Source organism: Uloborus diversus, chromosome 3 (genome assembly GCF_026930045.1).
Source record: "Uloborus diversus isolate 005 chromosome 3, Udiv.v.3.1, whole genome shotgun sequence".
Taxonomy (NCBI): Eukaryota; Metazoa; Arthropoda; class Arachnida; order Araneae; family Uloboridae; genus Uloborus; species Uloborus diversus.
In genome coordinates, this window is record NC_072733.1 from 26,759,187 (window position 1) to 26,776,610 (window position 17,424).

General features: G+C 33.2%; 1 protein-coding gene across 1 annotated transcript in view; it reads right to left on the minus strand.

The window, feature by feature from the left end:
* The window catches only part of LOC129218292 (proton channel OtopLc-like), a 78,612-nt gene that overhangs the window by 26,242 nt on the left and 34,946 nt on the right, over positions 1-17,424 (minus strand). The window contains exons 3-5 of the mRNA XM_054852526.1: positions 14,070-14,215; positions 12,463-12,667; positions 387-501 (exon numbers count right to left, since the gene is read on the minus strand). Coding sequence (XP_054708501.1) covers positions 387-501; positions 12,463-12,667; positions 14,070-14,215 — 466 coding nt within the window. The remainder of the gene's footprint in view (positions 1-386; positions 502-12,462; positions 12,668-14,069; positions 14,216-17,424) is intronic.

Consider the following 17,424-nt stretch of genomic DNA (forward strand, 5'->3'; position numbering starts at 1 on the left):
TGAAATTAAAGTCTTAGAAAACGAAGTTTTAAAGCGATATTCAATAATATTAGTTGAAGGGATTTAAACGCTCTCCGCCATAAATTTTTCGATATTGTAGTTTTTTCTTTTTCAGATTTCATACGAGGGCAGTCGGACCCTTGTCCGAAATTTTTTCATAACTGAAGTTTTAAAAGCGCGACTGTGAACCGTGTTTGGTAATGTTAGAAGTTCGGCCATTATTCAAAACTGAAGCTCCATAAAAGCAATCTTAAACGATTTTCGATGCTTTCAGAGGGCAACGCGTTTGGTACAGTGCCGTACTGCAAGAACGGGTCTCTTTCTCTTTCTGATTTAATTATTTTAGAAATGCTATATTTTTAATGATTAAAGTAATACTAACTAACCTCATAGTAGGCAGTAGGAATTCTCTTTGATATAACTTCAGATACTGGAAAACATATCCCCATCACAATCAGTAGTTTTGCATACATAAAACTCAATGTATTCATCAGATTTTCACTATAAAAGAAACAAAATCTAAGTTAGGTAAATTAAACATTAAATTTTTTTCTTTTACATAAAAACATCTTGCATTGTGCAAAGTTAATCATTTTTAAGACTAATGACTAAGCTATCATAAAGTGCAATTACATACTAATGTCATAAAATCCATACTACTACTATCTTTGATTTATAAAATGTTTTCTAACTGTCAGTAATTTAAAATTTTGCATTTGTCAAGATATTTCTTCCTACGTTTAGGATTAGATTTAAGAAAGAAAGGAAAATGTTTAAAAAAACATCAATTCATCAGTACGTATGAAAAGTAATTAACCCATCTAATTTCACAAGGCTCCCTTTTGACTTTATGAAGCCTGAAATATTTTTGAAAGTTTATACAGTATGCATAATTATTTAGAAGATTGCCATTTACAATAAAAATAGCCTAAAAAAGGCGGAAGTATTGTAAGAATTGACCTTTGTCCAGACAAACCAAAGAGCACTTATAGGAAATGCTGCATAAAACAGTTATATCGTCGCCTCAAAGCAACAGTAAGATATACTGATATCCCTGGAATTAGATGTCTGACTGTTGATCTGAGGTGACGATATGCTAAAATAAATAATCTGAATTTTTAATGTGTACACATCTCCCCCCCCCCCCCCGGTTTGAAAAATTAGTATTTTTACATGTAAGTGGACATTGGTTTTACTACTCTGCGAAAAAAATTGCATTGAATATGCATTTTTGTCCCCCCTTCCCCCTTTTTGAAAGATTCGAAATGACGAGCCTGAGTACAGGTAAATTTTTTACGTAATATTTGTTTAAGTGGGCACACATCTTCATATATATAATAGCCAAAATCACTGATCGAGTAATGCTCTAACGTCACCGAATGCAGGACATAAAGTCCACAGACAAGAAGATCCACCTGCAAAAAGTACGAGGGACAGAAGGTCCGGCGGATATAAGATCCAGCGGACATAAGGTCCGACGGACAAAAGGTTCACGGACAGAATGTTCCGGTTATTTGACAGCTAGGACATAAGATGAAGTTTGTTTCTGAAACTTCTTGCTATTTTTTCTATTTTACATATTTTTTCACTGTGATTTTATTTGTATTTTACTTTTGAAACATGAAATAGTTTATATTTTGAAAGCAGTAAACAAACGTTTTTAATCTTTCCTGAACAGTACTGAAAATGTGACTTACGCTAATCTGGCTCTGAGGTACAGATATTTATTGGAACGCGTCAAATTTGAAGGCCAATCTCTCTAATAAAAAGAGGCAATTTGCTCCCCGTCATACCATGACGAGTTATTTTCTAGTATTAATTAAATATAAAACTATTAGGGACTTGGGAACCGCATTTTTGCATTTTTAATCCTACTTATTGGTTCCTTTCTCATATACGACATTCATTCATTCGAAAGCATATATGAACTAACAAAGTTCATATATTATGCAAGGGTCGGACAAAATAATATGAACACCAAGTAATTTTAGAAAAAAAAATGGAACAACTAAAAAGGTTAAACCTGCCTAGTTTTTTTTTTTTGTTTTTTTTTTTTGTTTTTTTTTCTTAATAGTTTTTTCATACAAAGATTTAATATATAATTTTGGCCGACCACTGTATATCCGATACAAAAGTAAAACTCAACAAATAAGAAGAGACCAAAACAATTTTAAAATGAACACAAAATAAAACGAAAATCCAAAACCAGTGGAATGCAGAGAATATATGGGAAATGTAGAGAAAGTATATAAAAATTTAAGTATAAATTAAAATTCAATAAAGATGAATGAAATAAAAAGGAAACTGATGAACGTAAACGTCCAGTTCATCAGCCTATAAGAGACTTTTAAGAGTTGCAAAAATTATTTAGATTTTAGTAATTAACTAAACTATAAATCACATTTTCATTCACATTCTAACTTTTTCCAATATATAGGGGAGAGTGGCCCAAAGAGGGTAGGCATTCGTATGCCGTCGTATGTTATGCAAGTTGCCGATGCATGTGTATGCCGTGTTTACCCGAACACTCTCAAGTTTCAAGCAGTCTCAGCGAAGCGGCATGGCGTAATCAAGCTTAAAATAAGAAAAATGAGAGATATCTATAATAAAAAAAAAAAAAACTGAAGGTATTTAACTTGTGTAGTCAAAGACTAATTTTTATTTTTTATTTTATTTATTTATTTTTTTTTTATGTCAATAATATTACGTTATTCTGACACCATCTACCTACAAACTACATTGGTCATTTTGTTTGTTTCTTTTTAAAGTTTATGGTTATAATTATTGAAATACAAAACGTGCCTTCGGACAAAGCGGGTATTAGATTCAATCATATATTTACTTATAATTTCTTGACACATGTGCTGACTTAAATTTTATATTTCAGTAGGATACGTGCAACTTAAAAAAGTTATTTTTTATGAATGCAATTATTTAGTATATTAATTTAATTAATTATTTCTTTATGTTTAAAAAACAAATGTGCTGACTTAGATTTTAAATTTAAATTGGATAAGTATAACTTTTTAATATTTTTTTTAATAATGGCAGTTAGCTAGTCAATTAATTTTATTATTTATAACTATCATTTACAACTATCATTTATAGCTAGTAGGTTGATTTACTCATTTATCACTTCATATTTGACTGACAAATGTACCAAATCACAATGAGTTAAGCTTACCCGCTTTACCCGAACGGCTTACCCGCTTTAGGCCCCCTGGTAGGGCAAAGCTGGTTTTTCAAGTGCTTATAATGTTTGATAATAAATAAATATTGGGTTTGAAATAATGCAAAAATCATTTTTTATTTTGTTGTTCAAGAACAATGCAAGGAAATAAAACTGGAATTGTTGCGATAGCCCGCTTTGGGCCACCCTCCCCTATATTGCACCCCGACAACAGAATTGGCAACTCAAAAGAAAGTAAAAACAGCATTGGGGAATAACAATGTTTTATGCAGCACTGCTATGTCATAAAATTAACAAATTATCGGAAATTTTCGAGCCGCACCATTTTCGATTTTGATGAAATTTGGAAGGTAGCATGTATCAATATTTTGTACTGCCAAACTGTCATATTTTTTCTTGGAAAAATCTTATTCCTGAGATTATAGCTATTTTTTGCTCGACGGATGAGTAAAATTAATCATTTTTCTAAAAGCTCTAGTAAATTTATTTGATTTAGTCGGAAGATAAAACACGGCTTATTGCAAAGCTAAAATAATGAACTTTTACCGGGAGGCCCAGCGGGTAATGTTTGAAAAAAAGTCCAATAGATGGCGCTAGGTGCAAGTGAGTGAAGCCAAACTTGGTGCGCATGCTCCGTTGAGTGGGCAATTGTGATGTTCCTTCAGTGTGCGGTGCGCTTTAGCGTGTGATTCTTGTTAGTAAAAATGAACAAAAATATTCAACGGAAGTTTGCGTATTTATTGTGCTACAAATGGCCAGATGTGATGAAAATGTGACGGCAGTTCAAAACGAGCATGGCAGGAGAAATTCCACAACAAGAATTGACCAAACAAAAGGACTATGGAAAGGTGAGTCATTTTGTGCGTTTGACGGTACAAATGTTTTCCTTTTTGCTTCCATGTTTGTTCTGAAAAATGTGTTTCAATCCTCTTCCCTGTAGAATGTATGCCAAGTTCCAACGTACTGGATTGGTGGAAGACGATAAAATAGCTATGGCTACAGTCACCGTTACTGTGGTCAAAGACTTTTTCGCTGCCGATAAGACCTGATCTGCAGAACCGCCTAACTGCTGTCCTTGTTAAAGATGGCGGTCACTTCGTACCTCTATATCATTAATAGTCCAATATGTCCTTTCAATATAAGTCATTAAATTCTTCTCATGTCTCTTGTTTGTTTTTATTTTTTCATTTGTTTCAAACATTACCCGCTGTTGCTGGGCCACCCAGTATTTGTGCATTAAAAGAAACGATTTTAATTAAGCTTAACTAGAAATTTTCCTGGGTCAAATCGTTGTTCAAAAAAGTGCCGTTTTTATCCTTTCGATCATAAAAAAGTCGATGAGGGACTAGTAGGAGGCTATTTTTTCCCCCCGTTGTAGTTTTTCCGGTAGTCCTTCATTATGAAAAAATTGCTTAAACTTAAGAAAAAATTAAAAAAGGGACTTTTTCCAAACCTACCCGAACCCCCCAAAACGGCCTGTGGGTCAGGTGATAAAAATTTGAACATGCTAGAAAAACGTAACAGTTCAAAGGAAAACGTAAGTTTTTTACCCTAAGCCTTTTCAAAATTTTCTCATCTAACCCACAAGCCGTTTGGGAGGAGCGAAAAAAAAATTTTTTTTTTCATTTTTTACTTAAATTTAAGCAATTTTACATGATGTAGGACTTCCAGTATCAGCTTTTTTTTTCTGTACTTCTAGTAAGCTTAACTAACTGCAAGAAGAAAAAAAAAAAAAAGTCTCCTACTGCAAGTTATTCATCGTCTTTTTCGTGCTCGAAATGACGAAAGCGGCACTTTCTGAACTACGATTTGACCCCAGAAAAATTCTAATTAGCCTTATCTTAAATCGTTTCTTTTCATGCGCAAATAAAAATTCATTCTTTAAGCGTTATAATAGGCAGTGTTTGTTTGATCTTCCTATTTATTTAAATAAATTTCTTAGAGCTCTTAGAAAACTAATCAAAAATGTCAAATTTTATTTATCCGATGAGCAAAAAAATAGATGTTTCTCAGGAATAAAATTTCTTTAAGAAAAAAAAAAACGGAGCCGTTTCGAAGTAGATTGTTGGCACATACTACCTACCAAATTTCATCAAAATCAAAAATGGTGCAGCACGATCCATTTGTTGATTTAATATGGAATGACCCTACTATAAACTAATTAACATTTCTGATGTTACGTTGACTAATTGTTTCTTTTAGTCTAAATTAATATTGTACAATCACAGTTCGAAAATGTTTTTTCTTAAATGATTATATCGCTCAGGAGTGTACATAGACTTCGGTACCCCCCCCCCCTCGCAAGATTTATTAGTGTACTCCCCTGACATCCGAAAAATTAATTTGTAATTTTAACTAAGTGTTATTATTTTAATAGCGTGCGTCCTCATACCTCTTGTGCCCCTCCCTCCTGCGACGAGGGGGTTGCGGGGGTAACATGTACACCATTGATATCGCTTATACGTCACAACGCACAAGTGAGTTTAGATTTTTAATCAATAATTAGTACGTTCTTCTTCAATTTTTGAGATGCGTCACTTCGGGGGCGATATATTTTCCAAAGTAGAATATCCAAAGCAAAATATATACGAATGGTGTCTGAATGAATTTAGATACACTTTCATTACACATATTTTTATTGTTCGTTGCAGAAAAAATATAAATGTATTCATTCTCCAAAACGTTACAGATGCCTTGGAGAGTTTAAATTTCTCTAACAAAATAAATGATATAAGTACAATAGAAAGGAAAAGATAAGGATAATTATTTTAGAGTACATAACAAGACATGATGTAGCAGTGCTAAAAATCCACTTCCAAGGAATTTCCTGTTTCTGATGGGGTCTTCCGATTTCCCCCAAGTAAAGATATAAATATCAATAAGAATAGGAAAATGCCTCTACATCGCGTTCGCAACAAATCCGCTGTCATTAGAGAAAAATGGATGGGTATCCGGAGGGTGGAATTGAAATAGTGACACACCATCCCCCTTCTCAAAATAAACTATTCTACTCTTCTCTCGAGCAATGAATCTCCTGGCGAAATTGAGTCATAAAATATTTCAGCTTTCGAGCAATGTTGTAGATAACGTGGAGGGAAAATTTATTATCTCCATTTAAAAATTATATCGGATTTACATACGCCAATGTTAGAGAGGAATTTCATTGAAGAGAGGTAAATTTATTTCATTCACGAAATGAAATTTTAATTGCGTAGGGCAGAGAAACCCTCCCCAGCTGTTATTTTGATAGCGGGGAGCGTCTCAAATGAATAATTTCTGATATTCGTGGTAAGTTAGGGAGATTCTATTCTCAAAAGAGTGACACATAACCAGCAGTGAAACTAGCGGGCGGCGACGCTACAGAAAAAAGTGCGGCATAGATGATGAGACCAGATTTTTTTTCTTCAAAATGGGATGCTTTAAAATTTTAGGCAACTGCATGCTTAACATTTAAAAAAATATAACTAAATAAACATAAAAAAGACACACTTTTTTTTTGTGCGTTTGGGATGGATAGAAATAAACAGATGAAAAAGAAGAATGGTTTCTCAAATTTCAATAGACAAGCATACAAGAGGACTTAGTCTATCAATAATTAAAGATAACCTTAGAACTTTGCTACTTTGTATTTTCTATTTCGGTCTCTCTGACCAGGATCGCCAGATGAAACGTTTTGAAAATAGCCAAAACACTAATTTTATCCAACAACAGCTGACATGGGTGAGAATTGCACCATGTTTCGATAATTTTAAAAGCTCCAATTGTGTAACCACACTTGAATATTTTTACTCACAGCATAATAATTACTACTAAGATATTCTTATAATTTGCCAAGTGTTATTCATAATAGTCGAATTGGCTAATATTTGCCGAATATAGTAACCATTTCCTAAATACTGATGTACTAATCGCGTGGTTACATGCTTACTTTACTAGATTAGTTACTGTTATCTTTTCACTGAAGTGACTAACTTGATCCGCCGTTCTATATTTTATCATCTGTGCTCCAGTTCTTTTCGGTATACTAGAATGGGTTGCTAACTTTCAGAAAACGGGACATTTCTGTTTCCCGACACATAGCGTGGGGACAACGGGACAGACTTCATGAAAACGGGACTGTCACGGGACGTATGGTCACCTTAGGCATAGAGGCCAGGGTTTAAGAAAATGCTGTAATGTTGAAATAAGTTATTTAATCTATTGTACTCGCTGAAAATACTAAGAAAAGTTAGTAACAACTATAACTAGGAGTGAAAATTAAACAAATCCAAATTATTAAAATAAAAACCGGAAAAAAAAACGAATATATTGCTATTATGGCCAGTGGCGTATCCAGGGGTATTTAAGAATACATTGTCCCTTGATATTCCAAAATTTTCCTTTTCCGACCATAGAAAAAGTCTAAAACTAACCACATCCCCCTCTAAAATTCAACCATACCCCCCCCCCCTTCGAATGTTTTGTTCTAGCTACGCCACTGGTTGTGGCATATTTACTGGGTTACCACAGGGCTTTTACTGTTAGGGTAAGTGAAAGTCGTTCTAGCCACGTGATACGCTTTTGATGGTGGCATTTTAATTATTAATTATAGAAAAAAAAATTAAACTGACTCATAACAGACTATAATGTGTAACGCGTCTAAATAACCAAAACATGCGTATTATCTGTTACGGGAGTTAAAAGGGGGGGGGGGGAGGATCCTTTGTGTTGAAATATAAGGCATTGGTTTTACTCTGAAAATAGAGGATATGTATCTGATACTAGAAGTCTGATTTCTTAATGAACAACATAGATGTTTGTTTCGACTTGTAAATTATCAGTAAAAAAGAGAACTGAAGCCATGTGCTTTTGCCGGAAAATAGTTACCAGTTATTGTCAATAACGTTATAACGCGAAAAAAAAAAGCTCAATTAAAATCGGAAATGAAATAATACATGCAGAAAACGAAGTAAAAAAAAGCACTTAAGAGCGTCACTCTGAAAATTATACAATGTTATTCCGTTTAATAGTTTTAAAAAAACAATAACTATCTGGCATCATCTCCAATGCTAAAATAAAACGCTATACTTTTAAATAAAGGCTTGAAGATTCTCCGATTGCAGTATAACAAAAAAAAAAAAAAAAAAAAACCTTTCTCCATTCCATCCAATATCCATTACATATACAAAAAATACAGATCAATTCCAAGAAAACTTTTCGAGGAAGTAATACAAATGACTGAAAAACAAATTTTAGTGTACCTTGGCTGGCGGAATCTTTCTTTAACGTTACAAATTGCAGGGCCACGAACGAAATAACCTAGTCTACAGAATATGCACAAGTGTACTATTTAACTCTCTCCACGTGTTGTCATGGTTGATGTCATAAAAGTAATATATAAATGTCAGCGCCAACCCCTTTCTGCACTTTTAGTGGCAAGGTAAGTAACCTTTGGGGGGGGGGGGAGATACTCCGAAATCAACTGAAAAATATAAATCGTATTAAACTTAAAAGTGTAAATCATTATCTTCTGAGAAAATCTGTTTGCAAGTAGATAATTAAAATCAAAGAGCTCCGAAAGCCAAATTTGCCTCCATCGTGGCAATTTTCTCGATAAGGTCGAGTTTTAATTAAGTTGATAATAGAGCACGAGCATCCCGCGCTGGAGCAAAAATTTTAGAAGATTCTTTTGTTGCACCCGGGTATGTATCTTCGAACTCGAAAATTTAATTTTCTGTAATCTTAGCAAAACCTGTTTCATGTGTGTCTTCGCATTTTAGCATCCAACTTCCGCGTTTTTCAATAGTATATCGCTAATAGTTAGGTTTTGCGTTCTTATGTGGCAGAAAAGGAATACGCGGCGGTAGGTCTCTCGTGGGGCATCGCACTCTAAGAGTAAGAATTAATTTGTTATTCTCGCGCATCCCTTTGTTTTTGTTTAAAAAAAAATCGTTTTTTTTTCTTCTTTCAATATTACTTTCTTCTCACTCTTCCCGAAAGAAGACTTCGGTTTGGTTTAATCTTTCCTTTCAAATCCAATACCGAGTTTTCCCAAGGGCGGATCAAGCGTCTGGTTTCGCAGCGGGTCATCATTAAAATGTGCGCATTCAAATCGAGTAGGATAAGTACAATGCTCTGGAACAAAAATGGAGTTTGGGATTCTCCCCCCGGTAATGGAAATTACAGATCCCAAAACACTTCCAGCTTTATGCTATCTTTGGTCACTCTTAGGAGGGTTATGATTAGGCTTGCCAGACGTCCCGGTTTGACCGGGACAGTCCCGTTTTTCAAGCAAAACCCCGCTGTCCCGGCCGGTTTACTTCACGTCCCGCAAAAGATAAATTTGATTCAAATGACCAAAAATGTCGAAAAATAATTAACTGTGAAGAATTATTTAGGATAATTACTTTATTATTTGTAACATTGACTTGCAAAATTAATACCGGGTTAGCGTGTGAGGATTTTTACAACAAGATTAAAACCAAAAAAGACTGAATAAAAAAGTCCTATAAAATGAAAAGTATATCTAAATATTTGAAAATACGTGAAATGCACCGCCAGCTCAGTCATTCCATCCGAGGACTGCAGTTTCGTGCTTATTAGCACTCATCAGCCCGGAATGGGAAGTGCCTGAGCTAGAGGCGGAAAACCTCCAGCTCCGGCACTTACACTCAGGTTACATTGGGCGGTAACTTATTGAAAAGGAAATGGTCTGGAAAAGATATCTAAATATTGTTAAATTTTTTATTCCTCAGTCAAAGTGTTTTTTCTAACGAAAATAAATTGTAAATATTTACATCTTGGAAATGAAATGTTCCAGTTTTATCTGCTTATTTCATGTTTTATTGCCCCTGTTTTAGGTTCATAATTATTAACCATTTATTCATAGCGTTGAAAATAAACTGCCCTATAAAACGCTTCAAAAATCAGCCAGGAGTGTGTACAGATTTGAATGCTAGCAACGCTGGGGGAGGGGGCATGGCATTCCGGCGTCCCGGTTGCACATTTCAGAAATCTGGCGAGCCTAGTTATGACCCTCCCCCTATGTCGCACTCGAGTTTTGCAAACCTTACTCCGGTGTCAAACAGAATTTTTCGTAAAGTAATACAATTTTACTCTTTCATACATTTCACAAACATACAGTACTCCCGATTATCACTGAGCAGGTTATCTGCTCGACGGATTATCAGTGCGGTTAAATTCTTTTACTCCCATCCTTCAGATGTAACTTATTTCCGCGATGTAAGATATATTTTTGATCCTTTTCTCTGAACACTAACCCGGTGGTTAGCCCCATAATTATTCAAAGGTCTCAACTATTTTTTTTTTACTATGCGAAACAAAAGCACTTCAAAAAAAAAAAGATAACCCACGAAAGATAATAATTCATTATTCATGTCATTAATATAGCTTATAAATAATGCTATCACTTGTTTGATCGCTCACAATATAAGAGTAACATGGATATTGCAACTAAAAATTAGTTGATAACACAGAGTGTGAGGAAATAACTCCCACATTTACCACAGCTAATTCTTTGGCGCTAATGGTATGGTATTAGCTGGGCCGGCTCTAGTAATTTTTCCGCGCCAGACGATGCTGACAAGAGCGACCCCCTCGTCCTAATAGTATATATATATATATATATATATATATATATATATATATATATATATATATATATATATATATATATATATATATATATATATATATATATATATATATATATATATATATATATATATATATATATATAATATTAAAATATTAAATCATCGAGCATACTCTTACATATTGCTGCATTATAAGCTGGAGGAAAGAAAAAAAAAAACAGGAACAAATTTAAGATTGCGTGATCAACAATTTTAATTGCTTTGCCATAAGGGAATTTATATTACTCACTCTTGTGCTACAGCCACATTTCTGTCGAGTGACGAAGTACTTTTATCTGTCCGAAGGCGACACAAAATTTCTTATTCTGGGCAGAAAAAGAGTCCTCTACAGGTCCATGAGTGACCTCTTCACAGCCAACTCGTTATTGATTTCGAAATTATTGGGCCCATAGGTTTTTAAAGAGTAGAACAGAACAGCAACTTCTGCTCTTTACCGATGCTACAAATCTTCCCGCATAAAAGACTCGACGAACTAGGGAGTCTCTCGATTTATGGTTCAAACAGGCTAGTGCCACTACTGCTTTCACAACAAAATGAATCCTTTACGGCAAACGTTTCTCGAAAACCTGATCTCTTTATGAAGTCTTTGCGCATGGCCAGCATGTTCAACCGCTCTCGCTAGTTACAATTTCTTTCTCTTCAATTACCTTGAAAGTCAAAGTATTCTAACGTAAGGCGAAAATATTACAAGAACTGAATGCTGATACCCGTCAAGAAATCTCAACATCACTACAATTGATAAACAAGGCAATGCAGAACATAAGGGAGAAGCTTCAAAGACGTATATGATATTAAGATCGGCATGTGGATGATGTAAATTTTCATACCGAAATTATTTAAGTTATGCAGAGCTTAATTTCTAACGAAAGAACTGCAGGAGCCCTATAATCCCTAGCACTTATTTTTAATGCGTGAATAGTCAGAATTCCATTTAAAATCTGAAAAACAAGCAAAACTGAAAAAAAAGTGCAGGAGCATCCGCTGAGCTCCCATGCAAATTAATCCCCGAAGGTATTATATGTAACATAAATTCTAAACATCATTATTTGAAAGTGTAAATAAAGTTCTGTACAGTGTTTTGGTATTTGTAAACTGGTTACTGAGTTATTTCTACCGTATTCTGTATAAAAAGAAAAATCTTTAACTTTAAAAATTAGTTCATAACTTTTTCTTGGAGTATCCCCACAAAATGTCAAAGTGACCCCAGGTGGAGCGAGCGTCGTACATTGAGTCTCAATGCCCCCCCCCCTCACCAAAGTGGAATTGTTGGTTTCTGGTTACAAATTTATTTTCAAAATTTCGTTACTACTTTCAATTTTCATCGAATTTCTCACAAATCGATTGTTTAGCCGCATTAATATGCTTACTGAGTATCACCACTAGTTTTAAAATTGAGTTCATTTCACAACTTTTCCGGCGTAAAATAAATACTACATATTTTTGCTGCATCCCCCCCCCTTTCTTTTTTTAAGGGAAAGAAGTATACGATTATACGCCGAAAATAAAATAAAGTAAGATTCAGCTAATATAATTATAACAAAATTTATGGGAAAACAAAATATTTTATTATCTCGTAAATCAATTTCAACTAAAATTTTCTTGGACTAGCATCCTTACCTTGTGGACTGTTGAGCATGTCGACCCATTGCATAGTACTTAACAAAACCAACATGGGAGTGAGTTCCGATGCTAGTATAAGAAGTTCCGGCATTATTTTGATTTCCTGCTATTATTGTAGTAGGTACTTCTAACGAAGGGAGGATCGAGTTCCCATGCTCACTTGTTTTATGATTAGCAATATCGTTCATCCTCGGAGTCGATGCTAAGGCAAAAGTACAACAAATTAACATTTATATAAGAGAAGAAAAATGGTATCTTTAGAAGGAAATATATTTTTTGATGAAACATTTTTAGTTTTCTTATTATTATTATTATTTTAAGTGAACAAACTAAATACTATGAGCCTAATTTTGTGACAAAGATGTTGAATTATTCTTTTCTACATTTTTCTGCTTTTTATGAAAATCTATACAGCTGTGCTAATGTAGTAGATATTTCAAAACTGTGTAGGTCATAAACAAACTCGCTGTCTGGTTCCCACTGTAATAAAAGGGGAAAAAATTGACTTAATTTTTCTATTTTCGTTGAAATCGTAAACATTGCGTAATTAATTGTAGAGGCAAAACGATTGCGACACTTAATTTATACAATTTTCTCGAACTAAAATCATGCATATTAAACAAAAGTATTTATGTTTTTTTTTTGGTTTTTTTTTTTCTATATTTTTTTAAATTATAAAAGACCCTGATACGTCCAGACATTTTTGTTGCAAGGCATCTTTAAAAAATGTATAAAATTATGCTCTTAATTAAAAAAACAAAAAGAAAAGACTTGCCTGTATCGTTATTTGACTTTCAAAATGTAATGCAGACTCAACTTGCTAATAGTTTTTTTTTCATGTAAGTAAACAGCTACAAAACATCTAAAACTGGACTGAACACTAAATACCTACTAAACAAGTACCACATAGTGTTATGAAAACATGTCTGATGCCCTGGAAATGACACACAACAATAATATTTTTTGAAATTGTTGTGACAAAACATGTTAAGTAATTTTTGCTGTTGAAAACATAAGCCTTTTTAATATTTTTATGAAAATCAGTTTAATGAAACTACCATTTTAACATGATCTTAATTTTCAACTATAGAACTAATCCGGTGTTTCTCTTTTTTTATGTTTTCTCCAATGACATGTAGGGGGAAACGTGAACGCGATCTTACAAAATTTGGCGGTTGAATATGGAAGTATTTATGCACAGCTACAATGTAGATTAATGAATATACATCAATAGAGATCTGTCCAAAAATCTATTAATTGATTATATTTATCCTCAATTAAACATTATCAATATCTACCCGTGCTTGCTTGCATCTGTATGTCTTACCCTCGATAAGCAGATATAACGTGATTGAAAATTTACTATGAACAGCGCCATTTGCAAAAAAAAATTCTCCGCGTATTAAAAGGTTGCTTTTAACACATCTATGTAAAAAAAAAAAAAAAAACTTTGACTAGAAATTTATATCCAAGAGGAATCATTAAATTTGAGATTACAAATAAGGGACTACTAGCAAAAATTCTAATCTAGTACGCATGCAAACTATAAAGCACATTACAGTTGGCAATAACTGGCCACATTATTGAAAGAAATCGATTCTCACTCTGCTTGTCACTTTTCAAGAAGAGCTCGTTTTCTTGATCAATCTTTTGCAAAGGTAGAACACAATTGTTTAGCTCGCCAATTTTCAGATCTGGAGCCACAAGGGTTTGCGAATCTCCTGATTCAGGAGGATCAAGACTTTCCCATCTGAAGAAAAGAAATGGCTCATGTTAGAAATTGAACGGGATAATTTTCAGTTCTTTCATTCAATAAGAATAGATGGCAAAAAAAAAAAAAAATATTTGTTTATATTGAACAGATAAAACTCTTTTACTCTAACGTATATTTCAGGGAACTAAAACTCAATAATAAAAATGAAACGTAGTTGATCCAAAAGTATGATCAAAAGACCGTCTAATTAAATTATCTCATTAAATTATTTTTTCGTCTCTCAAGTAATTTCTGTCATCAAATTACTTTAGTATTTATTTCATTTCAGTAAATTAATCTTTCTGTTCATCATTCTAGTTCATTCATTACTTATTTTAGAGTTGATATTCCTTTAAGCAATTTATTCAAATTGGTACTCTTTTATTCATAGCGGAAAATATAGTTTTTATCAAAGATCAGCTGCATTGCCCGGCGTTGCACGGTCTACTTCAAAAATGAAAGTTGTGTCAAGTGACGTATGTTCAGCAATCAGGCAAAAAAAAAAGAGTACAATTTCCCGTCGCTGTATAGCCCCCCCCCAAAGAGCAATTTTATGACTGAATATTTAAATTTAGAACTTTTTGCATTTTTTTAAATCCAAAAACTTTAGTCATTTTTATATATTAACCAGCATCAGGCGCGATTTTTCATGGTTGGCAGCAGCATGTATTAATGAATTAAGTTCTGAAAATTTCAAAAAAATAGTTCAAAACTTAGATTAAAAGTACAGTCAACTCCCGCTACAACGCGATCCGACTTACGCGAAATGGCTATAACGCGAATTTTTCACGAGTAACGAATTTTAGAGCTAAAGCGAATTTTTCGCCCACAACACGAATTTTTTGGAAGGAAGTATCAGCTTCGTTATTGGCTACTAGATATTGATTTCGTGAATGTTATTACATCCTTTTAAGCATCACTGACAGCCGAAGTTTCCACACCAAACTAGTCTAGTGCATCAAATAACCACTCAGCATCTTTCATTTATTTATTTTTTCATTTTTAATATAAAAGTTGTTGAAATATAATGGCACCTTAGTGTCACCTTCATCTAAAATTTGTGAAGATGGGAAGAAAAAGAAAGTTTCTAATAAAAAAAATTAAAAAACGCTTAAAATTCTCGATATTCTTGAACAACTACAAAACTTCGATGGTAGCGCAACAATAAGTGTGAGTGAATCTTCCACACGTACAATTAAAAGTCAAAACTTGAAAGATATCCGTAAAAGTTCAGAACTTAATTTTAATATTGAAGCTTGCAGAGAAGTCTTGCAAAGCAAATATTATGAAAATGGATGCTGCTCTTGTATTGCAGATTAATAAAGAGATCAGGAAAAGGAGATTTTGCCACAAATTGAAACGTTATAAAGGCGAAGCAAACGAATTTAAAAATGTATAATTAGATAAGAATAACGATCTGATCATGGAGCATAAGTCATCACTATCTCCATTTTTTAACCCTTAAATATTGTTACTGTATCTACTGTAATATTATAGTTTTTCATTTTAATTTTACGTCTTTCATTCCCATTGGTCATTCATTTTGTTCATCCTAAAATATTTCATGTTGAATAACAGTTTTGTATTTTTTAAATACAGTAAAAGTTCAGTTCTTTATGCAAGAAATTGTAGTATATAATTAAGGAATGTTTTAAAGCAGTTTGAGGGGTGTTTATAAGCATTTGGTATGCTCTAAAAAATTTGTATGCATATATTTTTCCACAACGCGAAATTTCGACTTACGCGAAGAGTCTTGGAACACATCCCTCGCGTAAGTCGGGACTCGACTGTAATTCTAAAACTAAAGATGTAATTTTAAAAATAAATAAAAAAGTGTTCACTAATTTTTCTACAAATAAATATGATTACGAAACAGGCGATATTTTATGAAGGAAGGCAACTCTTCTTTCTATTCTTTTATTAATTCTTCATGCATGTTATTTATTACTTTTCTTCACAAAAATATCGTCTGCTACGAATCAGAAATTCGACTATATTCGCAACTCCAACGAACTATAGGGGGCACTGAAGTCACTGTCTAATGGCGGAATTGAAAACTAAAACAAACGCACATGGTAACGAAAAAAATGCTAAAAGTGTTGTGATTTTTGTTCGTACGTATGATTTTTTCGCTTTATTCTTTTTAAATTAATTTTCAAAGTCTTGTGGATATTCTGGCTCACGTAGAAAGAAATGAGAATTCAAGAAGCATTACTAAACGTCAAAGATTAATGCAAACTACGTAGTTCGTAGTTCTAAGCAGCTATTTCCATGATGTTGAATTCGATATTTATCAATTCTTGATAAAACTAAATAATAATTGTGGCCTGACAAGAACAACAATTAATGCTAGAAAATTCAGTATGACATTACAAATTATTATCGAAAGAAGATGATACTTCTTTGCCTTGCTTGGCTAGCGCTTATTTTTTTTCCATTTGTAGCTGAGTTATTTCTCTCGAATTCCCGAATCGGTTCATTTAAAAATTTTCTGTTTCGATTTTTCTAATTTCTGAGTTACGATTTAATTGTGTCATGTTATGCAAATCATCAACAAAATTCTCACGGATATATGGTGGTAGTTTTCTTTTCAGTTGATTGACCATTATTTCTTTTCACTTATCGAATTCTGTAATCTTACTACCATTTTATTCCACTCATGATAAAAATTAAAAATGGTTTAACTAAAAACGCGAAATCTCGCCAAGGCTACTTTGCTCGCACAATACCAAAATTATAACCCTAAACAAATTTGGCGAAACCTTTCATCTGAGAATAAAAGGAATAAAGTAAATTCTTTCTAGGTTAAACATTTTTCATTTTGTTCTACGATAATAAATTCAAGAAAATATTTTGCATATACTGTCCATTCCAACTAAATGCTGCTGTAAAATATGATTAGTTAAATTAATTTAAGATTAAAAAAAACTCATATTCTTACAAATTCATACAATAAAAAAATTTTACCTGGTATAACGTTATCCAATTTTGTTAATCCAGAGTTTTCTTGTTTACGCGTCCACCATTTAATACTTTTTTGAAAGAAATAAGGAAAACTAACATTATTTTGAGAAGCTCGAGAATACTCTTAGGGGACGAATTAATTTCTGTAGCTGAAAGCAAACTAAGACACATCGATTGCGTTAATAAATACTCAGAACAAACTGCCTGTGTTTACGTCAACAGACACACATGGAACTAAAACG